This window comes from Oxyura jamaicensis, chromosome 1 (assembly GCF_011077185.1).
Source record: "Oxyura jamaicensis isolate SHBP4307 breed ruddy duck chromosome 1, BPBGC_Ojam_1.0, whole genome shotgun sequence".
Classification (NCBI taxonomy): domain Eukaryota; kingdom Metazoa; phylum Chordata; class Aves; order Anseriformes; family Anatidae; genus Oxyura; species Oxyura jamaicensis.
Genome location: NC_048893.1, coordinates 172,692,722 through 172,719,986, shown reverse-complemented (window position 1 = coordinate 172,719,986; position 27,265 = coordinate 172,692,722). Strand labels below are relative to the sequence as shown.

Here is a 27,265-nt window from a genome sequence, read left to right as displayed (position 1 = left end):
TAAGCTGAGAAGGTTTTAGTGCCCAGCCATTTGTGGTGGGCAGAAAGGCTATTCCCACTATGGGTCCATTATAGCTCTGGAAGAAAACCAGGACGTGGCTTTGCTATGGTGAGAACTGGGACCTCTGAAACCACCTGTGAGCTCATTCTGGGATTGAAATGCCATCATCCCATGGCACTCAGGTAACCCAGAGGACAAGTGTGAATGGAAAATCTTTTTGCTGAGGCCCAATATGATAGCTTAAGAAGCACATGTAAGCTGTAAGCCAGCTGTTTCATGGCTGGAGGTAGCTGAAGAGATCATGCAGGGATCTGAAGAAGTCATCCAGAAGGGGAGGAGACATTGTCCACCTCTGGCCTCCAGCACATTCACCCTGGTTATGCTGGGTGGGTGAAGGCGATGGAGGAAAGCCAGACTTGGAATAGAGAGTTCCTTCCAAATCTGGATGATGGAGTTACCACAAAAGCATCCTCATATTTTAGCACTGTTTGACTATGGCACCACATATGGTTAATCCCCTACCTTGAAAGGAGTCTGGTAGGTGCTCCTTGCTCCAAAAGTACCAGCAGGACACAGCAGCAGCTGACTCATGAGTGGCTTTTGCCTGTTGTAGGCTAAAATTGCTTTTCTCAATTCACTGACTATCTGTTCCCTTTCCATTTCAGCTCCCAGAACTGTCACCTTCCCCACAGCATGGAGCAAAGCCACTGAAACCAGCCCCCTCCCAGTCCCTGCATCCCTCCCTCCCCAAGACATTGTCTCCATCTCTCTGCTTTGCTAGTGAGCTCTTTGGAAATGCTCTTTCTTGCCATGAATAACATCGGATGGGCAGCATGCCGCAGGAGCCCTGAGAGCAGTGGGGATCCCACTGCCACAGGCACCACAGGCAGGGCAGCGAGTGCCAAATCATCTTTGTGCATCCATCGGGAAGGATGGGTGCATGGAAGGATCCCTAAGGAGGGGAAATCCACCTCCAGGGAGCTTCTCCAAAGCTTCCTCTTAAATAAGGAACACCTGGAGTATTTGGTATACATGGAGGGAAGTATCACTTTCCTCTCCCCAGTTACCAATCCACATTCTTCCACCTAGATTTGGGGTTAGGTAACATTTGGGGAGTGAGCTGGCTGTATCACTAGTGCTACTATGCATTTAATACATGCAAAAGCATTAGGTTCCTCCTTGGCCAACCTTGAAATTGCCTGGAAACCTCCAGAGGTTTTACATTACATATAGGCTGATCTAATTGTTGGCTGCTGCCCAAAAGCACAGTCCTGCCTTCTTCCACAGGGGTCCTCCCACAGTTCGCCCCCTCCCTGACTGCATTTGACATTCACCTGACTGCTGGGTGAACTAAATGTGCACAAGTCAACCCAGTTTTGGTGCTTTTGTGTGGTTCTTCTGAGCCCTCGGGCAGGAGAATTGATGGGGTGCTGGTGGCAAAGGAGTCATGGAAATATGAATATGTCTTATCTGAGATGATGGGATTAAATCTCCCGTCCTGGAGGTCACAGGCATATCCTCTCACAAGCACGAATGCTGCCACCCCATTTTACTAGTGGTCCTGCAGCTGGAGCTTGTGCTGCAGAAACCAGAATTAGGCACCTTGTGGGCGGTGTTCAACTCCATTGCACATCATTAAAGACACAACATCCTTTTGAAAGCATTCAGGAGTCATAGGAGAGAAAGCAGGCCAGAGGGAACTTTTTTTTTTTTTTTTTTTTTTTCCTAAAATACCACAGGAGGCATCTCAGATCTTGTTTCCTTGTTGTGTTTACATGTTTTAGCATGGCTTGTCTTTAGCTAGAATAAGAAACCATGCAGGAGATCTCTCCTGCTGTACTGGACCAAGGGTGATGTGGTCAGTCTTCAGTCAAGTTCCTTTAAAAACCCTCACTTAGTGCCAAAAGCAGGCAGTGCTGCCCCTGCTGTGCCTTGCCTGAGGTCTCCAGGGTGTTGTGCCTGCATCGTCATAGCTGTGTAGGTACTGCTGAAAACACTTCTGTGTTTGTGCTCTTTTAATCCTCTCCCTTGTTGCTAAAGAAATGGGACATTGGCCTCTAGTTGTGAGTCTGCTGGTCTCATGTAGCCTGGCTTGATGCCACCAGTAGGTATCTCCACTCTCTGGAGATCTCTACACCTCTGGTAGACTACCAGAGACTTCTGTGGGAGAAGGTTTGGTTTAATTGATAGGGCTGATGCCACACCATGCTTGGTGAATAAATGGAGTTTAATCGACAGGCCTGCATAAACTTCTGAAGTATGCGAGCAAAAATATAATTTATGTTAATTAACAAATAAAAGGAATAAAAAAACTAGGACATACACAGTGAAATAGCATCAACAAAGCAAACACTTGATTCAAGGACCCTGACTGGGAGCTAAGCCTTTGGACCCCGTCTCCACTCATCTGCACTTTGGATGATTTATGCTGCTACTTGGGGAGCCTGGGGATTTCTCTTACCTAATTTAGGTATGTGAATGTTAAAGGAGCTTGGGCATGCAAAGGGAAGAACAGGAGCCTCAGTGGTTAACCCAAGTTATCCCCATTGCTCCTCTCCAACACATGACATGAAGCTCTCGGGAAGAGGTCCATGAATTTCCACTAACTAGAGAGTCACTGCAAAGGGGGTGGCTCAGACTGAAATGCTGAACTTCTACCCTGGCAGATGAACCCCACATTTTACTGGCAGAATCCAGGACCCCAGACCAGACAAACCCATACTCTGATGAGACTAGATGCCAAAGGTTGCTTTGAGAGCAGGAATAGATGTTTTTTTTTGCCTCCACTCTGTGACTGCCTCATTTTCAGGTGGCCCAAACTCCTCGTCAGACAGTGAGGAACATTGAATCATGCTGTAGGAGTGCAGAGGCTGTGCTGCAGACACGAGCATGAGTCGGGCACCTCAACTCAACTACCCTTTGGCAGCAGTTACCTCCAAGCCAGGAAACCCTGGGGACTTGCTTTGAAGGTATCGCGGTATGTATCCCAGGCATTTGAACTGGATCATGAAGAACTAGCTTATCAGACTGCCCTCCTTTTTTGGCAGAGAGCCTTTTCCTCTCTGCTTTCAGAGTTATGACTAATTACTCCTCATGCGGGCTTGCTGCTCTGAATCACTGATGATTAGCTGCCAGAGAGGCTCCGAGCCTTCCTTCTCAGCACCCACCCTTCAGCCCCAACTTCAGCTCTAAATTTAACCAAGATGACCCTCTTAGTTAATTAGACGCATCCTGGTTTTTACTACCACATTTCGATAAATCACCCATTCTCCTGATCGTAAAAACTCTATCGCAGGCATTGCTTCTCAGTCTCGTCTTGCAGCAGCTTGATATCAATTCCCTTCAGATACGTGCACAACAACAGAGCCTCTGATGCTCTTTGCCCACCACAAACCTTCATGCAGAGTCTTTTATGAGGTCCTTGCTAAAACTCAGAGAGTGTGCCTGAAAACTTGGTCAGGCTCTGCCACCCTTGCCATGCCTGAGAAAGCTGAAGTCAAGGGAGAAAGGAAATTTCTATCTGTTAAGTGACACGGAGGCAGAATATTGCTTTCTGCTTACAAATATAAAATATTGTTTTCTGCTTACAAAGTCTAATAAGGCTTTGTTTACGTCTAAGAAGGTCTATATCTTCTTTGTGAGTCATCTTCTATATATATATGTAACATATTAATTGGGCATCTAATTGAAAAATTAATGATAAAAACAAAGCTTTGTCACGTACAATTTTCTAGATTGTTGACATATACAAAATGTGAAGTTATATACTCAAAATGAGGAGCAATTCTTCCTTTCAAAAATGTCTATGTTAATATTAAAACTCTAAAATAAGTATTATCACGGGTATAAGCAGTTTTGAACAAAATCAGTTTGTTTTATTAAATGTTATGCTACTTGATTTCAAGCAGAAGGACTTGATGTCTGCTTTTTGCTTGAAACTATTGATGGGAGGGAATTTCTAAGCTAGGTATTATTATTTCTTTTGTTCAGACCTTTGTCATTTCTGGAAAGAGGCAAAATATATGCCAGAGAATCTCAACATAATCAACACCTATTTTTCCTCTTGTATGCACAAATATAGAACTCTTTCACTTGGTAAATAAACGGGTGTACATAACTCAAACGTAAGTTACTCTCCTTTGGTACAGCTGCTTTAACCATGTGTAGACCTCTAAGCACGTTACCCGTGCAACTTTACCCAAATCAGTCTTAGCCCTATGAAAAAGCAAGGCGCTCAAGTGGTTGCTGATGCAAAGAGGTTTTTGCATCATGAACACTTCAGCCGACTGACGTAGTTTCATTCAAGTTACACTGATTACCACCAGCAGAGGATCTGGGTGGAAGCGCTCAGCCCAGGCAGCAAAAAGCAAAGGCCCGCTCGAGCATGTAGCTTTCCTTTCTCTGCACCCTGTCATTACAAACTCTAGAGCTACATCTCCCATCAGGTGTTTCAGGAGATGAGGAATAGGCAAAACCAGAGGTAGCATCCTTCACACTCCCCCCCCCCAACATTTTTCTGCACAAAAGAGTTTTGTTGACCTGCGAAGATGTTTAAGGTCTGAAGCACAAAAACCCATGGACAGATCCCTCCAACACATCACAAAACCTTTATTAGTGTTTATCAGTGACACATATTACAGGAACCAAAAGCAATTAAATAACATTTAACTTTAAACTGACCACAGACTCAAGAAATACAAGTCACATTTGGCAATTCAAACTTCTCAGTACACTGGGTTGCTTAGGTTATTATACTGTGAAAGAGGAATTTCCCTTACAAGATTCTACATATTCAGGATATTATTAATTATTGTGTCTTTCAGACAGTTCCTTTGGCAAGAATTCCCATTTTTAAGCTTTTATTATATAAAAATATAACCAATTTTTCATTATGTACAAACATTACATTACACACTGTACAGGTTAAAAACACTACAAAAATGGCAGGCCATGGGCAAACCAAAATTAAAAAAAAGTAATGTAGAAAACATCAAAAGAAAAAAAAATTAAATACTGCACATTTCATAAAAATTACATTAACTACAAACAATTCCTTTTTTTTTTGTTTTTGTTTTTTGTTTGCAAATACCAAACAGTACCGACGTGATTGAAAATCTTTCCCAACAACTTCATGTTTTAAGGCACATCTTGCATATTTACATGTACAACACTGGATCTGGTCAATAACTTAAAGGCTCCCGGGAGCGACCGAGTTGTGTGCGTGTGGGGACGTGTGTGTGGGGCTGGGGAGCGGGTAGGGCTACACTTTCTCAGTGGTGTCAGTCTGGGGACCCAAGTATCTAGTTGAGGGGGCTGGGTAGAGGGGCACCCCAATCTCCTGGAGGTCAGGGAGCCGTGCGGGACGCGGCGGGGAGAGCAGCGTGATTGTCCGGTCAAAGTCCCTGTGCAGCACCTTCTCGTAGACACTCTGGAGCCCCACTGTCTTCGGCAGCTGTGCCTGGTAAAAGTTGTCCCTGCGGAGGGGGTCCCTGGGCAAGGACGTGCTTTTGCAGAAGGTGGAGAGGGGCGCTGATGGGTGGGGAGAGGGATGGGGGTTGGCTCGGCCGCAGGACGGGCTCCAGCAGCGGTCGGAGTGACCCAGGATCTTGCACTCAGCCGTACAAGCCCACAGACCTAGAGGGAGCAAGAAACCTGAGGTTACTGCAGGAACAAACCCGCGCCACCCGTAATCCTCAGAGTTATCAATCACAGGATGACTCAACGCGCTGCACTGACGGCGGGAGTTGGAAAGCGATGCTCTACGGCACAATGAAAAGGCACACTGGGGAAGGCAGGGCTACGTCATTTTGCTACAGGCACTTCTCACAGTTTAACTTTCAGGGAAGATTTTTAGGGAGGAAAAAAAAAAAAAAACACCCACAGTTTTAAAGCACTTCCAGCTCTGCTAATTTGTGCTGGATGCTCAGTGCAGAGAGAAACCAGCATTTAGCAGCCTGCTGGGAAGAGGCACTTTGAGTCAGGCAGCTCTGGAGGGAAGTATCAGGTTCCCCTCCCCACCAGCCCCAGCTATTCGTAGCACCCTGACGGGTCCCTCCATGCACCTCTCTGTCCGTCTGTCTGTCCAGACTGGACAGCCAGGAGCAGGGGCTGACTCCTTACCATTCTGCATGTGAGTGATGAGGTCCTTCTTCAGGGCATCTCCGCTGATGTCTGAGTCGCTGTCATTGAAATCGCTGTCACCTTTGCCACTGTCTTTGCCGCTGAACTTCTCTGCCTCTCGGCCGGAGATGGTGTTGAAGGAGTGCCCCTTCCAGATGGCCACAGGGGGAGCAGGCTCTTTGCCAAAGCTCTGAGCCGCAGCAAAACCCTGCTGGGGTGGGGGGGTCGAAGGAGAGGGAAGAAGTATAGGGTAAATTGACATCAGAACTGCATCTCTGAGATTTACATCCTCCCTCCCCCCTCCATCCACAAACCCTTCCTTCTGCCCTCCCCTTCCCAGGGCACGGCAGGACCTTACCTCCCCACTGGGTCCTCTGAGCCTCTTCTGACCCTCGTAGAGGCCAGTGCTGTCGCTGCTGCTCTCGGCAGCAGAGATCTCTTCGGCTGCTGGAGAAGGGTCGGGGCTGGTGAAAGAGGTTTTGCTGGGAAAGGTTCGTACCTCAAACACATTTCCCCTCGGGCTACTGTCCTCCTGCCGGCCCTTCTCCAGGTGGGAGATGTCTATCTGCTCCTTCAAGGAGGTGTTGTTTTTGATCTCGTTCCCCTTCTTGCGCCTGTTGCAGGTGGTGGCAATGGTGATTATAGCCACCAGGAGGAGGGTGCAGCTGCCTGCCAGGATGATGATCACGATCAGAGGGATGTCCCACTGCAAAGCCTTTCCTTCCCAGGAGCTGGGCTTGGCTACCTCCTGAATACTGGAAGGAGCAGTGGCAGTCACCAGGAAGTTGACTGTGGCAGTCGTGGCCAGAGGGGGTCTGCCATTGTCTGTCACAGTGAGGATGACCTTGAACAGCTGTCCCAGCTCTTCAGAGAGGTCGCCCCTCAGCACAATGTCCCCAGTGCTTGGGTTAATGGTGAAAAGGTCCTGCTGGGGCTCTTCCAGGAAGGCAAAGGTGAGCTCAGCATTGGCCCCATCATCTGCATCTCGAGCTTTGATCTGGGCCACCAGGGAGTCACGGGAGGTCTTGCTGGACACGCCGATTTCCACTGACCCATTGGTGAGCACTGGGTGGATGATGACGGGAGGGTTGTCGTTCTGGTCCACCATCCTCACCTTAACAAGAGTGCTGCTGGAGAGCTGCGGGGATCCTCCATCAGTGGCCTGGATCCTCAGGTCCAGCTGCTTGAGTATCTCATAGTTGAACGTCCTAAGGGCGTAAATGGCCCCAGTGGCGGGATCCACTGAGACGTAGGTGGAGATGGGGGCCCCCATGACTTGGGTCTCCAGCAGCCGGTAGGTGACCTTCCCATTGTGGCCAAGATCGGGGTCTCGGGCCACCACAGTGGTGATGTAGGCACCTGGGGGGTTGTTCTCCGTCACGGCCACCTCGTAGAGGGGCTTGGCAAAGAGTGGTGCGTTGTCGTTCTCATCGCTCACCCGCACCGTGTACTGGCGGACGGTCTTGAAGGGTGGCAAGCCCAGGTCCTCAGCCACCACAGTGAGGTTATACTCAGGGATACGCTCACGGTCCAGTGCTGCTGTGGTGACGATCATGTAGCTGTCCTCGTAGGCACGCTGCAGGGCGAAGTGGTCATGGCCACGTAGGCTGCAGCGCACCTGCCCGTTGGCACCTGAGTCGCGGTCGGAGGCACTGACCAGGGCCACGAAGCTCTCGCTGGCTGCTGCCTCGCTGACGTAGGCCACGCCAGCAGCACTGCCGGCACCACGGAGGGCACTGATGCTGATGCGTGGTGCATTGTCATTGACGTCGGCGAGGCGCACGATGACAGTGCAGGTGGCAGCACGGGGGCTAGCGCCACGGTCCTGGGCACGCACGTCCAGCTCATAGGTGCGGGTGCGCTCGTAGTCCACGGCGGCCTCCAGTGTCAGGCGGCCGGACCGTGGGTCGAGGCGGAAGAGCCTCCGTGCCTCAGGGGGCACCTGGCTGCCGAAGGCGTAGACCACCTCACCATTGGGACCCTCATCAGGGTCATCAGCATCCAGGTCAAGCAGCAGGGAGCCGGGTGGTGCATCCTCGGGCAGCTCCACTGTGACTGAGCCCCGGGCGAAGGTGGGGCTGTTGTCATTGGCGTCAAGGACACGGACGTGTACAGTGGCTGTGCCCGAGCGTGCTGGGCTGCCACCATCCTTGGCCACCAGCTCCAGGGTGTAGGAGGGCTGGCGCTCACGGTCCAGCTCCTGGAGCAGCACCAGGTCAGCACAGCGTGCCCCATCCGCCCGCGTCTGCGCCTCCACACCAAAGTGGCTGTTGAGGGAGACCTGGAAGCTCTGGATGGAGTTGGAGCCCACGTCCTCATCCACTGCCACCTCCAGTGGGAGGCGCGTGCCAGGTGCGGCACTCTCCGACACCTCCAGTGTCATCTGCGCCCGGGGGAAGCGTGGCGCGTTGTCATTGATGTCACGCACCTCCAGCTCCACGTGCACCAGGCGGTAGCGCTCCCGCCAGCAGCTCACCACGTCGAAGGCCAGTACACACTGTGGGGCCTGCCCACACAGCCGCTCCCGGTCCAGCCCCGCTTCACCGATGCTCAGCTGCCCGTCCTCCTCCCGCACCCGCACCAGCGAGCTGTTGCTGAACTGCCGCATCAGTCGGAAGCTCATCTCCCCGGGAGCCTTCACCGGCATCTCATCGGCCAGCGTGCCGATCACCGTGCCCGGAGCCCCTTCCTCGTCGGTGCGGTACCTCACCGTCTTGCAGCGGGACATAGCCAGCAGGCAGCTGGCTGCCAGCAGCCGCAGCGGGCCCATGACACCTGCGGGACACGGAGATGGACGCGGATCCACTCACCCACCACCGCCGTCTGCGCCCCTCCGCGCCCCGGCGCCGCCTTTAATAGACGGCGCTATGCAAATGGCGGCCCGGAGGAGCCAATGGGAGCGGCGCGGGGGGCGCCGCCCGGACACCCCCTCCGCGGGGCGGCTGCGGCGGCCGGGGCGGCGGGCTGCGCGGGGCGCCCGCCTTTGTTCGGGCTAACTCTCCGGGGCGGGAGGCTGATTTCGGCTTTTTTTTTTTTTCTTTTTTCCCCCCCCCCATTTTTTCCCCGCTTTTTTTTTCTATGTGTTTTCTCTGGGGGCGCCTTTTTTTTTTTTCTTTTTTTTTTTTTTTATTTTTATTTTTTATTTTTTCTCTCTTTCCCCCCTTTCTTTCTTTCCTCCCCCTCCTTTCCCCTCCTTTCTCTCCGGAGGCTCCCGGCGGCGGACAGGTGCTGCCGTGGGCTGTGCCGTACCGTGCCGTGACAACCCGTACCGTGACATCCCATCCCGTGCCGTGACAACCCATCCCGTGCCGTGACATCCCATCCCATACCGCGCCATGGCATCCCGTGCCGTGACATCCCGTGCCGTGGCATCCTGTGACATCCCATCCCATCCCATCCCGTGCCGTGCCGTGCCGTGCCGGTCCGCGGGAGGGTGCGGGCGGGCGCGGGCCGGCTCAGCGGGGCGCGGCCGGGGGGGTTTCGGTCGCTTTCACATCCGCGCCCGCGGTGGTGTGTTCCTCGCGTGAGAGCCTGTGATCCGCGCTGTAAGTCGCCTTTCAGGAGGTGTCCCCGCATGCTTTAGTATGCATGTCACCGCCCGGGTTTCTTAAGCCTGGGGCACTAGCAGGCGAAAGGGGAAAAAAAAGAAAGAAAGAAAGAAAAAAAAGTTCCAAATAGGATTTAGCATAAGCTTGAGGAGATTTGGAAAGGTTTCAAAGATCAGGCTGTATCAAAGGCTTATGAAGCCCTCGTTAGCTGCAGAAATATAATAGCATGGCAGGCTATCCCATTTGAAGAACCAATGTCTGTATTATTTCACTATGACAGGCTAAAGGGAGAGAAAGTTGAACAGTTTCCACAGAGGAGTTGGACTAAGTTGAATATAATGAGCAAACGCCACATGTATCCATTATGTCCCCCTATTCATTCCCAATCACTGCCATAACTCTTTGACTAAACGATGATGAGCGCTGAATTACACACAATGCCCAGCTCATATTAAAATACATTTAAGACCTATCCCTCCTGGTGCCCTGTTACGCCTATTCACGGGATTTTCTTTTTTGTCCTAATAGGGCCTCTCTGGGAAGCAACACCAGCCTCGTTCCAGCAGAACAAAATAACAGCATGAGGCTGAAACCTGGCACGGACCGGGGGAACGAAGCCATCTGCCCGCCGCTGCACCGGGGTCCCCGAAAGCTGCGTGTCCTTCCTCCATCCTCTTCCTCCTCCTCCTCCTTCGCCCCTCCATCCTCTCCTCTTCCTCGGCCGGGACGGACCAGCGGGGCCGGGGGGCGGGTGGGGGGGGGGGGGGGGGGGGGCCCCCCCCCGGGCCCCCCCCCCCTCCCGGCCCCACCCCCCCCCCCGGGGGCCCCCCGGGGGCCCCGGGGGCCGCGGGGGGGGGGGGGGGGGGGGGCTCCAGCCCCGGTTCCTTCCCCCTTTCCGGCTCCATCCCCGCCCCAGGGGGCTCCCCGGGGTCCCCTCTGGCCGCGGCGTTGCGCTGCGCGGGGGTTGCGCGGGGGTTGCGCGGGGCGGCACGCGAGCGCGGCGGGCCCACAGCGCCGGCTTATGGAAATGGGATTTAAGGAGCGCAGCAGCGCTCGCTGCGGGGACGAGGGGGGAGCAGGGCGGGGGGACACGCACCGCCGCCGACAAAAGCTCCCCAAACGCCTTCTTTCCATACCAAAAGGCTCCGCCGAGCTCTTTTCTCCTGCCCCTAGGAGATCCGCGGGAGGGAGGGGAGATGCGGTGCCGGGGAGCGTTGGACCGGCTCGTGTTGGACCGGCTCGTGTTGGACCGGGTCATGTTGGAACGGGATGCGTGGGACCGGGTCGTGTTGGACCGGGATGTATTGGACTGCGTTGTGTTGGGCCGGGGGCTGCGCGCCTGGGAACGGGGCTGCCGGCCGGGAGCGGGCAGCGGGCAGCGGGGCGGCCCCTCGTGTGTAACAGGATTATCTTTGCCATTTCAAGTTCCATACAGCATGTAATTTATTTTTAATTAGGATTAGATCGAGCAGGGAAGGAGACCAGACCGTGCCCCCCCTCCCCCCCCCCCTTCACCCCACACCTCTGACCCCCGTCCCCGCAAAGGCATGGCTATTCCAGGAGGAGCTCGTATTCTTTATATAAAATCAATCAATCAATACAACAGGACTCGCATTCACCTCCCACGGATTTTGTGAGAGAAAAGGGTGCAAAGAAATGTATCTCCCATGTGTACTCAAATATCTGCATCAGGACAGGCTTGGAAAACCTTCACCCTTCTCATCTACGCATTGCCTATCTCACAGGCTCTCTCGATCCAAACCCTTTCTTAAAAGGGTCCCAGCGGGGTCTTGCTCCTCTTGCTTTTTTTCAGAGGGCAAAATGCAGTTTCTGTCTGCCCAGTTTATTATTTTTCCACAATCGTGACTCTGAGTTAAAAAAAATACATATCAGTCGCTCCACTGGAGCAAAGACTTCTCCCCAATAGTCTGGATAAAGTCCATTATAGAAATCTTCGTAAAGGCTAGTGAAGAATCTTGTTTTACAGCTCAAAAAATAAACATACGGACCAGCTGCGTTAAAAGTGCTTCTTTGAAATATTATGGTTAAACAGCCCAGATTGGTTGATTGCTCCATGCATGGACATATGTTCTTGCAAACTGTGTGTATTGTTACTAATGGGGATTCTCACACCACAGCCTTCTTTTGAATCGGAGGCACTGGAGGTTTATCCGGAGCTGTTGAGAGGTTGTTTTAATAATTCACCAGCCCTCTTGCACTTAGTGTTGTTGCAGAGAGTCGGAGCCTGCTAAGAAGGAGGCGTTTTGTGGTGTCCGGAGCGCTGATATCCACTGCCAAGCTCCTTCCCGTACCTCTTTGATGCAGAAAGCAAAGCTGCTCTGAGAGGTGGGTGTCAGGCCAAGGAAAAAGCAACAGACTCCCCACCCATCCCCATGAGCCTGAATTTTGGGGTAATGTGTTGCTCCCGATGACAGAAAGCATTCCAAGCCCACCAGCCCAATGCCAACAGCAACTAAGTTGGAGTGATGGCCAACAATAGACTGCAGTTCCTCTTTTTAGCTTTAATTTTGCTTTCTCTTCAATTCTAAAGCTTGTGCATGCTCTGCTCCTCTCCCCAAACAGTCATGGCCTTACAGAGGGTGACAAAAAATCAGGATCTCCTCCTCTTCTTCCCTTCACACCTCCAGCTGAAGGTGGGCACTTAGGGCTCCATCCCTTTCCCCCAGCAGCTACAGCATGGTGAATCTGCACATGTCCCCAGTGCAGCAGGTGCCTGGATTTCCTCTCTAGCAATCTCTGATGATGGCAACAAGCTAGAAGATCTTAAATTTGGGGGCTGTGAGGGAAGGCAGGACTGTCATAGAACCCAGCATGTACCTCAGCACCACGTACACCTTGAGGGAGCAACTTAGACCATGGAAGCAAGCCAGGCTTTACATAGAGGTGACTGTTATGTGTGCTTTCCCATGAGTTCTTTGGTGTACCAAGCTCTGGGTATGAAAACCCTTCTCCCTCCTTGGCCCTGATCCCCCTCAGCACAAGCTGCACGATGGTTCCATGCCCTCGGGGTGGTGGGGTGGGATGCTACAAGGGCATGCCACGGGATGCCATGACTTTGTCTGGGCTTTGCTGAGCCCGGAAAGGGATATGGGTGAGTCTGGTATTTGGGTGAGGTTCTGTCCAACTTCTCTCCAACCCTGAAGCTGGGACACTGTGTGTCCCCCCACCCCTCATCTCTGAGCCTGCAGAGCTGGTGGCACAAAGTCTCTCCTTGGAAACCCGTCTCCCTTTTCTCTCAGCCCCTGCCTCTTTCTTCTCTGGCACCATGGCTCGGCTGCCTTTGAGTGATCTACAAAAACAAAAGAGCTCCTTCTGCTTCCCGGCCTAAACAATCCCCCCCTGTTTAATCACTTCTGCCACAACCAAGGAAGTGTGGGTTAACCTGTCAAGCTCCACAAGCCCAGGCTGACCAAAACTCTGGAAAACAAAAGAGTGGAACGAAGCGGCAAAGGGTTTTGTTGCTCCGTGGCTGTTTGTGTTCGAGGGGAGCATGCCGCATTGTCTCTGGCCTTGTAGGGTATAGAAGAGAGAGCTGCCATCCTTCCTGTGAGCCGCAGTTGGGTACTGGGGTTATAAATCACCCCGATCATTGGCTTGTTATATTTGCTTCAAATGCTTCCCTGCCTCTGTCTCCCTTCTGTGAAACGTGAGCTATAAAATGAGAGTTTGTTTTCCAGAATAAAGAAATCGTGTGCCCGTACCCCCCACCCGGCAAGTGGTTCTGATTCTGCAAGGAATTTATTTTTTAATTGGATTAATTTCTAGCATCTCTCAGAGTAGCAGCTGGGGTCTTTGATTCGAGAGGTTAAAACAAAGGGGAGGGGAACAAAAGACCAGTTCTTCTCATTCCCCACACAGCATGGGCCTCGTGTGTGCTGCCTGGAGGTATCCCTGGATCAGTGCATTCCTTGAGGTCTGCAGCCAGAGTCCTCTGGGGGGATTTTTGGGGTATTCGCTGGTCTGTCTTGCCTTTGAGGTTGTGACAGGGGACTGGGAAAATCCTCAGGGTGGCTAGGCCTGAGTATTTCCCTCCTACCCCAGCATCCAGGCTGTGGTCCCCTGTATCCTTAACCTCGTGGTGCAAAGGAGTCAAGCACTTGCTGGCACTTTTGTCACTTCTCTCTTCTGTCACCCTCTTCTCCAGCTCTCTGTACTTTTTCTGCATGAGAAGAGATAGATGAGGATTCTCAGCTGATAAATCATGAGCCAGGTGCCCAGGCTTAGTTCTCAGCTCTGTGATCTGGAGCAAGCTAATGAAGCCCAGCTCCACAAAGGTCTGGGGTATTTAGGTACTCAGCTGCCATCGAGTCCAATGAGGATTCAACATCTTTTAGCATGGATGAGGGCTTTAGGCTCTCTCAGACTCAGCCCCTCATCTCCGCAGAGCACTTGGGTACCACGCAGAGCAGCTGTAATGACAGCACACTGCAAGCTGTGGGTATGCCACGCAATGACAGCCCAAATCCTGCTACGTGCCCGGCACCAGGCCCTTTACTAGATCAGAGGCATCCTTAGGAAGAACAACCTTTATTACACAGGTCATTTCTGTCTGTTTTACCTTGCTGCTTTTTGTTTTAGGGGTCAGAGCAATAGGGCTCAGAGCAATAGAGGAACCAGAAAGTTTCTCTCCCTGGAGGTTGTGAATGGGAGCTCCCTCTCCATGGCTGCTCCCATACACCTGGCTGGGATGCCTTTCATACCACTTTGAAGGTGTCCAGGCTGGTATACTTGGCTTTCCTCCAGGATCTCCTTGCTTCCTCCTGGGCCTCATTTGTGCTCTCCTCCTTGAAGGACTGTTTGGGATTTTAGACTCTTACGAATGATGAATGGGAGGAAGAAATCCACCTTTCAGCTACCACGAAGATGTACAGCCCTCTGTGAACACTTATGTGTGGCTGTTGGGATGGGCTCCACTGACTTCTCAGGGAGGTAGTTTGCTTGCTGTTTCATGAGCAAGATCCCTTGCTGGATGTCCTTCCTCTGCCCTTGGCCAAACAGCTGCACTTGCCCCGTACCGCACCAAATAAGCATGGCCTCATCCCCCTGCCTCCTTCCTAACATTTCTCATATTCCCCCACACCTGATTCCCTGGCCCCTTTGCTGATAAATGTGGCAGGGGGAGGCTCCATGAAGCGATCCTCTTTGGGGTCTTGGAGATGGGGAAGTCACATTATTGTGGTGCCATGCTTGAGCTAATTAGCCCCATGTCACAAGGGGGCTAATGAGCTTGGGTGCAGTGCCATAGCTTCTGATCTGGGGGCTGGTTTGCACAGCTTTGCCCATTTGTGCCCTGGACTTCTGGTTGTTTCTGAGAGGGGGAAAAATGCAACAGAGGGGCAGGGGCTTAGCCTTGTGCTGGAAGCTGTAGGAAAATCTCTGCCTCCATCTCGCCTCTCCTTCTCCCCCCTCTCCCCCACCCCCCCCATCTTCCATCTCAATCGGCTTGCAAAGTCAGAGACCCCAGCTGTGAAGGACTAAGTCTCTCCTTCTCCCAGCCTCCCGAGTGGCAGCAGGCTGTGAGCAAGAGCGTGCCGCGTGTCACTTCTCTTCAAGAGCCCATGAGCACAGGGGGAAGAGCCCAGGCGCTGGCGGCTGCTGCGCTTGGCTGCCTGCCAGGGAATGGGCTCTATTCACGCCGAGCATCTTCATTCTGCTGGCCGCTTTTGGGGGGCTTGAGCATCCTGCCTGGGGGCTGCCACGCTGCGCAGCCCTCTTGGTGCTCCGTGCTGTCCGACACCGAGTGCCGACGTAGGACCACGGGGCAAGGGGCACTGTTTGCCCGCTCCAAGCTGAGGGAGATGAGGGAGCTATGATTTTCTGCCATCTGGTCCTCCTAGGTGCTGGCAGGAGCCCCCTGATCCCCCTGGGAGATGCTGGAGCCCGTAGGCTGGCTTGGCTTGCTGGCATCCTCACGCATGGATCCCCTTCACTGCTGCCGAGCCCCAGGCTTTATTTCTGCGTGATGAGGAGTCTTCTCTGCCTGGCAGTGAAGATGGGAACAGTGATGAGTTCAGTCCGTCTGAGACCCACCTCACTGTCTCCACCTTTGATGCACTGGCATTATCGTTGGAATGGTTTTTAGCTTTGAGAACTACCAGCATCTTGCTGCCCAAAATGCAGCCTGCTCTGAGGCAGAGCAAGGTGGGGAAATGGCACACGACAGCAAAGAGGCTGTTTTGGTTAAAGAGCAAGCACATCCTCTTACAAGAATTTTGATAAGATTAATATTCATACAAAGTGGATGAGAAGGCAACTTCTCAGAAATTTGGGTTCCTAAATCGTTGCGGTGCTCTTGAGTGTTTTACCCAGGACTTTTGCTTTAAGGCTTTCTGTAACCACCTGTAGCTGCACTTCATGAGTTTGGTGTAGAGGCCAAGAGAAAACTTTTTTTTTTTTTTTTTTTTTTTTTCCAAATATCTCTTATTTGACCTCAGCAGGACTTTGACCTCCAGAGTCACAAAATGTTCCTGTACTCACTGCTCTTCTTTCATGTGTGGCATTTGTTCCATCTCCACATACACTTTGTTGAATATGTCCAGCTGAGAAAGCACAATGCTGGATCTGGGCGGCGTGACCTGGACCAGGAGCTGGTGGCAGCCCAGGGATGACCTGGGACACAGGAGATGTTTCCCATGGCCGAGGGATGCATCTGTGCCGTACCCCAGTTGTGCTCGTCTGTCTTTAGGAGATAGCTCGTCAGTCCCCAAATGTCACCAGCTCCACCTGGAACTGTAAGTGTGCGCCACAGCAGGGCGATGACACAGTCTGGAAACCACACGCAGTCTCTATGGCTGCATCCATAACACCGAATAAAATGCTCTGTCCTCTGGCTCTGCTTAGTTTACTTCCATAGATGGAGCCTGTGGTGATACGGCCCTCTTCCAATTTGGTGGGAATTACCTGTTTGTCTTGCTAGGTTTAACTGTCTGGTGCAATCACTTATTTCATTCGCTTGAAAAAGAGGAGCCCAATTTTGCATGCCATCCTTGCTGAATAGAAATACAGAAACCAGCACACATTTCACACATGATCCCCAGGGAAAAAAAAGTCATCTATCCCAAATATCCACAGAATTCTGTTTTGAAATGCTAAGTGAATTGTCATTGCTTTTTAAGTGCAGTAATAAATGTGGGGAATGATCTCCCTAAAAAAAAGCTCAAGGCTTAGAGGATAGGTGTTAAAGAAACACATCAAATTAGATAAAATAGGCTTAAAACCCACATTATCCCCCAAAAATAAGGTCTGATGGCTCAAGTAAGTCTTCTGCTTGCTGCTGTACTGAACATCAAATTCACATTTCTGCCTAAAAGGATTTTCATCCCTGCAGCAAGCAGATCTGAGATGTTTGTTTTGCAGTGGAGGCAAGTGGTGGTGGTGTGTGAGAGGTGGAAAATGATGCGATTGGGCATGGTTTGTGAGCCAAGGGTCACAGACGGGTGAAGACTCGCACAGGTTAAAATCGACAAATAAACATTTGGAGACGCTGGCGGAGCATGCTGAACACTTATAACTGCAGAGGTTTGAGATGTGTGTGTATATATATGTTATATATTATAATGAATATGATAATTACAGGAGGTAATTTATAATATGTGTGTATCATGTACGAGTGCCTCCTCAGTAGGCTAAACAATGCCATGAAAGTCTAAAGAAATGTGAAATCTAATTACTGTAGCTGTGTTAGTGAAGTAATAAGGAGCTCGAGAGTGTGACTGATAAGCAATTAGATGCTAGACTAATGAGCAACCTGTCTGCAGTCCATCAAAAAGAGTAAGGGAGGCTTGCGTAAGACACACCTGGCATTGCAAAGAGGAAGATATAAACAGAGTTTTCTGAGGTACATAACAAAACATGAAGACATGATGCTCACTAATGACTGGAGACTGTGTGCTTAGCTCCGGGATAAAGTCATGAAACAGTTACAAAATGTGTGGCAGACCCACAGGGGATAAAGGACGAGGCATAAGGCACTGGCTGCCAGTATGCACAGGAGAGACGTAGCTTGTATTCAAGGTGTTGGATTAGTGGCTCCCCAGTATTGTGTTTGCTATTCTGTATTTCCCTAAAAAGCAGGTGAGAAATTGATATTGTGCTGGATGTGTGGTTGCAACATGAGGCTGGTCCCAGTAGAGCTGGTCTGGCAATGGGCAGCAGTACTGGGAGTGCTGGGAAAGACACTCCAGGCTCTGCATGTCCTATAGGGAGTCCTGTAATAACCACACTCATCTTGTATGGAAGACTGTCTACAGCAGTTTATATTTCACCAAGTATTAACTGTTTAAGCTGAAATTTTCTGTGCTGGATATCTGCTTCAGGCTGCTGGTTCTTTCTGAGAGAAAGTTTCAGCTGAAGCTGTTCGGTTATCTCTGGAAAGGAGGCCAGGATAAATATATCCTAGGCTTTTCTAATGGTTGTTTTGCCTGTGGGATAAATATCCAGGCTCTCCTATTTTTCTCCCCCCCACCCCCCTCCCCCCCTCCCTTTTTTTTTTTCTTTTAAACCATACAATTTTCATGGTTTGGTTTGAGGATGTGAAATTTTGCAAGAATATTCCCTGCTAAAGAAGGTGAGTTTCATTTTTGTGAGCATTCAAGCAAACAGGGCTATACATTTGAAATATTACATCCGGTGGATGTTAAACAGAGATTTAGCAGATAAATACCCCCAGATTTTACCTGTAGTGAGTGCACTGTGAGCTTAGCTGGGACTGGCTTTTGTTTTAAGCACAAGCTGGGCAGATCCAGAAAAGACTCAAGAAAGGTTGGATGTAATAACCCAGTGCTGGTCTTGGCTCTGTGCCTCCTTTAACAAGTCATCGTCCATGGTGAGATGGATTTAAAGCTTGCCACCTGGGGACAACTGTTGGAGAGCTGTTGGTGATGTTCTGTTTTTACAGCAGTTTGTACCTTAAAGTCCCGGGGGAATTGCATAGAGGGTCACTGAGTTGGTGATGTCAGGAGAAAAAAAGTGAGGAGAAAGTAGGCCTGGGGTATTTCAGCTTAGATGTGCAAAATTAGTGGACACAACCTACTAACTTGCATCTCTGTGTGCCTCAGCTCACCAGCTGTAATATGGAGCTAATGATACACCCCTTTTTCACAGGTTCATTATGGAAATAAGATAATTAACATCTGTGAATCGTGCTAATTTAAGAGTGGAGAAGGCCAAAGAACAGGCTATGAAAAAATTATTATTTCTATCCTGAGCAGGACTTGAGCAGTATTGGGAAACTGTGGTGTGAGGCAAGGAAACAGAACAAACACTGAAGGAGAAGAAGGCTCTCAGGCCTACGGAGCATAGCAGGAGTTCAGAGGAGAAATAACACTTCACTGTGGAAACAAGGATTATACCACAGCATGACTGGGGCTGCAAAGATCACCTTAGGCCCCGTATTTCCCAGTTAAGTGTTTGACTTGGCAGTCTTAACATCGTGCTTCCAAGGAAGTTCTTTTGGGTGCCATAGCTATTGAAATATATATGTCTGTTGAGGGAAGAACCTCTCCTGCATGCCCTGTAATCATCCACGTTGACTGTGGTGTGGTGAGGCTTTAGAGCTGTGATTGCTTATTAAGCAACAAACTTGGGCAGCCCAGATGGTGATGGCTTTTTTCGTTGTCCTCCAAGTACGCAGTGACCTTCTCGGCTTCCTTTTCCCCACAGCTGTAAACTTCTCAGCTCTTCGCCTGATGAGGAAGAAACCTCTTCACCAGGCTGCCTCAGTAATGTGGTTTTTGAGAATAAATAACACTGAAGTCTTCTATATTAAAGGGGGATTGCAGCTTTTGGAGAAGGAAAACAGGCTTCTGAAGTGATCAAAAGCTGAAGACCCAGTTCAGCTTTCACCTTGAGATGAAACTGTGAAGAACTCAGTTTAGACAACCAAAAATGATGCTCAGGCACAGTTTGGTTAACCTGTGTCTTGTGAGTCTGAAGATCTAGGTATGTAACACTGTGCCATGGCTTCTCTGTATGTTCTCAGGCCAGACATCTCCTTGTTTTACAGCTGAAATAGGTCCTTCTGTGGGAAGCTGAGGAACCTCGAAGGGTTGAAGGAAAGGCACTTTGCTTTCTGGGTGGCAGCAAGGGCATGTGAGGCTGAGTTGCTGAGTTGCTGGAAGAGCAAGGATTTGGGGATGACCAGCAGTAGGATCCAGTAGGATCAGTAGATCAGTAGAATGTCCTGGGGTGCAGGCAAAGCATGAGCTGGGGACCATTTCCAGAAGGATTTTACATGCCTTTTTGCTGTCATAAATATGCTAATCCTAAGCATGTGGGGAGTTTTATCCATCATTCAGCTGGACTCTCAAGTTTGCTATATCACCTCTACAAATCGATTGCTGTTAAGTAGGGAGCATACCCGTCTGGATGTGTGCATGCCTCAAGCGAGTCATCAGGCGATCCTATTAATATAACATCCTCGCCTCCTCTCTGCTCCCCCTTCTGTGGCTTATCCCACTCTCTTTCCACCTTCTGTTGAGTCTGTGAACTCGTGTCCTTCCAGTCTCTCCGCAGTGTGTCTAGCTTGCTTACAGAGAATAACCCTGAAAAAACCAACAGATACTCTTACAAGCAAAGGCATATTGCAGTAAAGAGCATTTAATGGAGGGATCTGCTATGCTGCACAAGGCGTTATTTTGGGGCATGGTGTCAGAACATAAGGAGTATTTGTTAGATGGCCCTCAAAAATGTTAATAGGCAGACTCAGACTGTTTGCATAGCATGCTGGCTGATGTACTGTGTCAAAGCACAATGTCCAACGTAATGATGCTGGTAATGTAAGCTGCCCTCTTAGCTTGTCCATTTCCATTCACAATATTTCATCTGAAAGCCCTCTTTAATCATAAGCAGATAGGAAATTACTTATTACAGAGTGCCATAGTGCACATGGTGCTTTACAAACATGTGAGGGGACAGGTTGCTGCCCTGAAGAACTTGCTATTGGGTTTAGACAAATATAATAAGAAAGAAAAAAGTTTGGGGGTTAAAACTTTGAGCAGACAAATAAGTGCCTGTATACAACCACACCAGTCACAGTACATAGAAATATTCTCTTTTCTGATTCAGTTGCTCAGCTGTGTCACATCTCCCGCTGAAGCTGACAAACTGGTAGCTCCTTAGGTAGAAAATGCTTGTATTTTAATGCTTCTTATGGCAGGAATTATTAAACCAATGTAAATGTGAAAAACAACTGAAGGGACAAAGTTATATTTCAGGATGACCTGCAGCATCTAAAATGGAAACAGTAGCCAAACTAGTAAGAAGCAAAGTCAGATTTTGTTTTGTTCAGATAATTTATGCCCACGATGTAATGCTGATATAATTTATGTTGCACTGAATGCTTTGTTTCCTATGGAATTTGACTGTGCAACAGGGTGATATGAGTGATACTTCAAGGCAGGATTTTTATAGATGATACTTGTAGCAAATATACACAGATTTTACTGGCCTTTCCTGTGACAAGAAGGAAAGGAGGAAGAAAGAAAGAAAAAAAGAAGAAAAAGTACAAGGTAATACCCCTGTATGATTGCATCCATAAATCAATGACGACATTTTGCTCACAGACTATTTAATTTGTGTGTGTGTGTGTATTTTAAGGAAAAAAAAATATGTTTTGGAAATTATGTACTGACTTATCTACAGAGCAGACTAATATACAGAGCAGTACTGAGGCAGTCATCCAGTCCTTTGCTCCATACCTTTTTTTTTTTTTTTTTTTTCCACCCCACTTTTTTTGTTTATCCATAAATCAAGAAGTCCAGCCCTTATGTTACAAATCAGCTAGGAGAGATCCTGCTCCTGTGTTGTGGAAAAGTTCACAGCAAAGTGAGCAGTCCTTAATGGCAGTACCTAGATTTATAAATGATGACAGCAGAAATAGGGCTCATTGGCTACATTTTACGGGCAGTCATTAACAAAAGCCCTTATTTAACAAATCTGAGGAAATGGTCGTGTAATGGGCTTCTTGGATTCAAGGTGAATCAAAGGAAAATCACATCCAGGAGGATGGGGATGCTCTGCCAGTACCACCACAGCGCGGCCACATGACATCCCCGGAGGCATCCAGGGGGCTGTTGGTGCAGCTGCCCACAGACCCTGCCAAGGAGCCAGATGATGCTGGAAGAATATCTTTCCCGGCTCTGGACTGGGTTATTCTTGGCTTGTTCTCTGGCTGCAGGAGCCGGCGCTCATTGCTGGGCAGATAAACAGAGAGACTAATAAAGGTGACGAGGAGCTCTCGATCAAATTGGAGCAAATTGGAGGTGCGCTGTTCAGCTGAGTGTTGCAATCCCTGATAAAAATCACCTGGTGGTTGACACTTGGTCCAGGATTAAAGTGCGCATGTAACTCTTGAAAGAAAGCTCTCTTCTCCCCCCAAGCAGTCCCTCTCCCCAAACGATTAAATCCTGTGCATAATTACATGTGTTAAAACAACAACAACAACAAAAATCCTACCTCTTTCAGACGCTGATTTTTTTGTAATTCCCATAATTGGCAAGCGGCTGTACATGGGGGAAAAAAGAGGAGAATGCTTTGATTTTTTTTTTTTTTTTTTTTTTCCAAGCTGAAAACGTGCAAGCCCTGTGTGGGTTAGGTCCTTTAGATATTTAAAAAGATTGAAACAACATCAAAGGAGACATTCTGTTCTACCAGGTTGAGTATATTTTATGAGTATATTTTAATATTAGCAAGTTTTTTTTTTTTTTAAATTATTATTATTAAGAAAAGAAATCCATTCTCTCGAGGAAATAAAACATTCTGAATTACTTCATCCAGAATGGTTTTACATTGTTTTTAAAGAGACAACACAGCATTTCAAGCACGCTGGAGCAGGGTAAATGTCCTCATTTCTGCTTATCAACTTTGGCTGCTCCCTGTTATCTTGTGCTTGTTGCTGGTTATGTAAATTCAAATTTTCTGTCAACAGACTGATGTTTTTTGGAGACAAGAAGGGAAAAGTGTTTGGTCACAATGCTTTTTATTTATCTGTTGAGAGTGCCAATACACTGTGGGTGAGCAGGATGTGGACAGCAACACTTAGGGCAATACCATCCCTTCAGAGATACAAGGGACTTCTCCCTTAGGGACTTAGGGACTTCTTTTAGGGAGAATTTCCAGAATTCACTGAATGTGGCCCAGAATAGGAAGATTGCCAGAAGATAGAGCAGGTGGCCATTTGAGCTAAGTCTCCTGCCCTGCCTGGTGGACTACATGCATTTCTGATGACGTGTACTTTAAAATACGAGTGCTGTAGAAGATTTCACAGAAGAAGATTAAAAAGTATTTGGAGAAGGGTTACTGTGACAGTTTGGAGCAGCATCTTGTGGTCCCATGGGATATCTTCCAGCCAGGCCATGAGCCTGCCCCTCTTGGTCCAGGTATGCCTTTGACCTGGGGACCAAACCGATATGGGACTGGTTGCAGTGAATGGAGAAATGGCTGGAAAAAGCCAACAGCACCCAGGAAGGAAAGTGAGGAGAAGAGGAGTAAAGAGCCTCATGGGTGATGCATCCTCACTCACGCTTAGACACAGGGGAACAATTGAATGCTGCTGATCTGAGAGGAGGTGCTGGCAAGAGCCGAGTGCAGGTGGAAAAGATCTTCTTCAAACCTTGAAGGACACAGGGGCATAGGATGCTGCAGAGTGGAACCCCAGGCAACATTTGCTGTGGGGAATCTGGGCTGTCCTACAGATCATTCAGTCCATTTTGGCAGGGAAAGGTAGAGGTCTCTGTCTCCATCTCCTCCTCCCATCAGCCCTGGCTTTGGCAATGAAGCCTCTGTGGAGTTCGTGGCCAGCTGGTTTAACATCTGGGCAGGGAATCTGCAGAGAAGCATCTGCCTCGACCCTCTTTCCTTTCTTTTCATTGAAATCCAGATAATGAAAGCAATGAGAAGCTGATCTGTCCCTTGTGAACCCTGAGGAGATGCAGCCAATGGCTACTGAATATTCTAGTTATTTTAGATTAACCTCCTGGCCCATGTGCCTCTGGGGATCTGCAGACCAGAAATGAGGCTGGAGGCAGCAAGGCTCTCTGATGTTTGAACAGAGTTATTTTTCTCCTGACACCACATTCACCTATCCAGCATCTTCACCTGGTTCAGACTCCACGTACTGCAGCTGCGATGGTTTGGACCAGGAGAAGGCCTAGAGAGGTGCTCCTCACCAGGTCCTCCCTTCCATATAAAGCCACCTTTATGTGAAGTGGGTTTATGTGGCAAGGTTTTGGTATCAGGGGGCCATAGGGGTGGCTTCTGTGAGAAGGATCTAGAAGCTGCCCCATGTTTGGTAAGGGCCCCACTGCTGACCAGAGCTGAGCCAGTAAGTGATGTTGTTTTGAACCTCTGTGAGAGCATATTTAAGACAGAAAAAAACGCTGCACCACACAGCAGCTGGGAGAGTGAGAGGAGTGAGGAACAGCCTTGCAGGCACCAAGGTCAGTGAAGAAGGAGGGGGAGAGGTGCTCCAGGCGCCAGAGCAGAAGTCCCCTGTGGCCTGTGGTGAGGCCCATGGTGAAGCAGGCTGTCCCCCTGCAGCCCATGGAGTACCACGGTGGAGCAGGGTTCCACGCTGCAGCCCATGGAGGAGACCACGGTGGAGCAGGTGGACCTGCGCCAACAGAGACTGCGGCCTGTGGAAGACCCCTGCTGGAGCAGATTCCAGGCCGGACCTGCAGCCCGTGGAGAGGAGACCACGCAGGAGCAGGTGACCTGGCAGGAGCTGCTGCCCGTGGGGGACCCAGGTTGGAGCAGTTTGCTCCCGAGGGATGGACCCCGTGGTACGGACCCATATCTGCAGCAGTTCTTGAAGAGCTGCTGCCTGTGGACAGCCCATGCCGGATCAGTTCAGCAAGGACTGCATCCCATGGGAGGGACCCCACAGCACAGGGGACGAGAGTGACCGAGAAGGAGCGGCAGAGACATGCTATAGACTGACCATAACCCCCATTCCCCTGTTCCCCTGTGCTGCTTGGGGGGAGGAGGTGGAAGAGGGTAGATGAGGGGTGGATGCTTTTGGTTTCTTTCCTTTGTTTCTCACTTCTCTAGCTCGTTAGTAAAAGGCAATAAATCTTACTGTCTTCCTATGCTGAGTCTGTTTTGCCAGTCACGATAATTACTGCCCGATCTCCTCGTCCTTATCTCAACCCTTGAGCCCCTTTTATCGTATTTTCTCCCTGCTCCTCTTTGAGGAGGGGGAGTGAGAGAGTGGTTGTGGTGGAGCTTGGCCACCCACCCAAGTAAAACCACCACAGCATGGGAAGTAGGGCTTGGGGAGCATGGGATCAGGAGAATGGGGCAGAGGGCTGAAATAAGGTCATTTCCCTGATGTCCTGATGTTAATTACTATGAAAGTTCCATCTGTATTTGATGCCCTGTTGGCCTTCAGATCATTGACAAGGGGATTGCTTCTATTTTTTTGTTGTTGTTTTTGTTACCTTTGGGGTGATTTTAGACAGCAGTGTGGTCTTGAATGAAGGCTTGATGAGGCAAAGTAAAGAAGGAAAAAATCAAAGTCTCCTAGCTCCCGCATTGCTTGTGTGTGTCTTATGATCTCTGCATGAATAATGTGTTCATCTTAATGGTGCACAGCGATGGGTAGGGTACATATGCTTGATAAAATAGATGCTCAACATATTCCCTTAAATAGATCTTTTGCTAATTCAGTTCAGTGTTGTATCTAATCTTGTTCTGCGTGTTCAGCCTGCAATTCCCCTGCTAAAGAACTTGCTGGGGATGCTACAACATGGCCCAGAATGGTGTCCAAGGATTTTAGCTTTCCTTATAAACAACCAAAATGGAAAGACCTCCAAAAAGTGAACTGGCTTTAGATGAGTAAAGTCTCAAGATTGAAGACAGCCTAAAGCCGTGGTTTTCATTTAAAGGGATTTGAACAGCTTCATTCACAGAGTGGATTAACATAGCAACTGGAAGTTAACATTTCATGTGGCAAAATTGTCTATTTTTGATGTTTTCTTAGCAGAGACAGCCAGATGGCACCAAATTTACCCCACTTTTTCCTGGATAGCAGGTTGTCCCACAGCAAGGTGCATTGGCAGTGCTGGTGATGTGGACACTGAGTTAGCTGCACAAAAATGTATGTCTTGTTCTGGAAGTGGTCTGATATATAAAATCACTAAAATGATTTAAAAATTCAGATAAATAACAGAGGGCTTGCTCTCATAGTTCATCCTCATGGTTAGTTTAAAAACATACTTTATTTTTGTAATGAATGTGGTGCTGCCACACAACTTCCAGCCTGTGGCACTGCAGTGCACCAAACCCAGAGGCAAGATCTAGAGGAATTTCTCAAATTCAGGAGCTTCAGGGCCCATCTTTCACTTGTCCACCTGGCACTTTCAGACACTCCTATGGGCTTGACTTTTCTGCACCTGGTAGGCCTTTCCAAGCATTAGTCTTAATTTTTCTTAAAGAATGGAACAAGACTCATTCTGTTGCTGCAAGAAACGTGGAAAGGGAGGAAGACTTACATTGTAACCTCCTGGTTAGAGCATTTATTCAAGCAGTTAAAAACTCAGGTTTGTTCTCTGCTCTGGTGTTTGAATCTGCAGGTCACAAAAGGCACAGCTACCAGGAGATTGGGCTACGAGGTGGGGGGAGACCTTGTGCAGGAAAAAAAATGCCTTGTTCATGAGTTCAGGGAGAAGGGACAGAAGAAGGAACAGAAGAGGGAAGATGGGTGTGTGAACCTCTGTAACAGCCTCCTCAGGCTGTGACATAGCAGAAGGGCACCATCCAGTATCTTTTTTTCCAGGTCTGTTTTAAAACTAAGAGGTCTCAATGTGCATTTTGTGAAGACTTGAAGTGTGTCAGCTTAGCTCTGAGAATACTTCTTGGAGAGGGCTTGAGACAAGCTTGTTGGTATACATTTTTTTTGCTGGGTTATGATTGCATATAAGGCTGAGCTCCCAAACTAGAGCAGATCTAGTCTTTCCAGCAAGCAGAACTCTATTCTTTTGAAATGCTTTCCAATGTTTTCAACTGAATTTAGGTATTTCCAGGGCTAATTAGGTTTTCAATGAGGAGATTTTGGTTTAGGTCCTTTAGATTCACTGAAGTCCCATTTTAGATACCCAAAACCCTAAGAAAATGACTACTGCATTGATAGATTTATCTTGTCCTTGTGTAAACATTACCAGTGCAAGTAGAAAGACTCATTAAACACATTGCTCTTGCAAATTAATGTGAACAATAACACTGAGCTTTAAAACGTTAAAGCTATCTGCACCAGATTCTGGCAATCCATGTTCCTGGTATCTCTCTTTGAACAGTGCAGCTGTGGATAAGTAAGCTTGTTGTGTAAATGGAAACCACCCAAAAGAATAAATATGTGAACAGGTGAGGCCAACACCTCTGAAGTGTCCTTTGTCTCACCAACCTGCTACACACTGAAGTATAAGTGGATGAGGACACCAAGAGACTAAAGCAGCAAAGTGCTTGTAGTGGGAAGTGAGTAAGTATCAGTGTGGTATACTGTCTTCTTAACAAGATGCAACTATTTTTTCAGCAGAAATATTTGTTTTACTGCTGTGCCTGCATTCAGTTAAAGTTTTTTGTTG

At 49.0% G+C, this 27,265-nt stretch overlaps 1 protein-coding gene across 4 annotated transcripts; it reads right to left on the bottom strand.

Annotated features, from left to right (window-relative positions):
- Window positions 1-4,588: 4,588 nt before the first annotated feature.
- Window positions 4,589-8,963, bottom strand: PCDH8 (protocadherin 8). 4 transcript variants are annotated; one of them, XM_035321967.1, is made up of 3 exons: window positions 6,479-8,963; window positions 6,121-6,331; window positions 4,589-5,634 (listed from the first exon to the last, which is right to left on the bottom strand). In XM_035321967.1, the coding sequence occupies exons 1-3, from the start codon at window positions 8,888-8,890 to the stop codon at window positions 5,261-5,263; spliced, it is 2,997 nt and encodes a 998-aa protein (XP_035177858.1). In that variant the 5' UTR covers window positions 8,891-8,963; the 3' UTR covers window positions 4,589-5,260. The 4 variants fall into 4 exon arrangements, with proteins under 4 accessions (XP_035177858.1, XP_035177868.1, XP_035177877.1 ...); XM_035321977.1 differs by having other exon boundaries at window positions 6,121-6,328; XM_035321986.1 differs by having other exon boundaries at window positions 6,620-8,963.
- Between the last annotated feature and the right edge of the window lie 18,302 nt (window positions 8,964-27,265).

Coding starts and splice junctions, on each gene's coding strand:
- PCDH8 (XM_035321967.1), bottom strand. CDS start 8,890: ATGGGCCCGCTGCGGCTGCTGGCAGCCAGCTGCCTGCTGGCTATGTCC. Junction 6,332..6,478: donor TCAGAGGACCCAGTGGGGAG/GTAAGGTCCTGC, acceptor CCCCCACCCCAG/CAGGGTTTTGCTGCGGCTCA. Junction 5,635..6,120: donor CATCACTCACATGCAGAATG/GTAAGGAGTCAG, acceptor TGCTCCCTCTAG/GTCTGTGGGCTTGTACGGCT.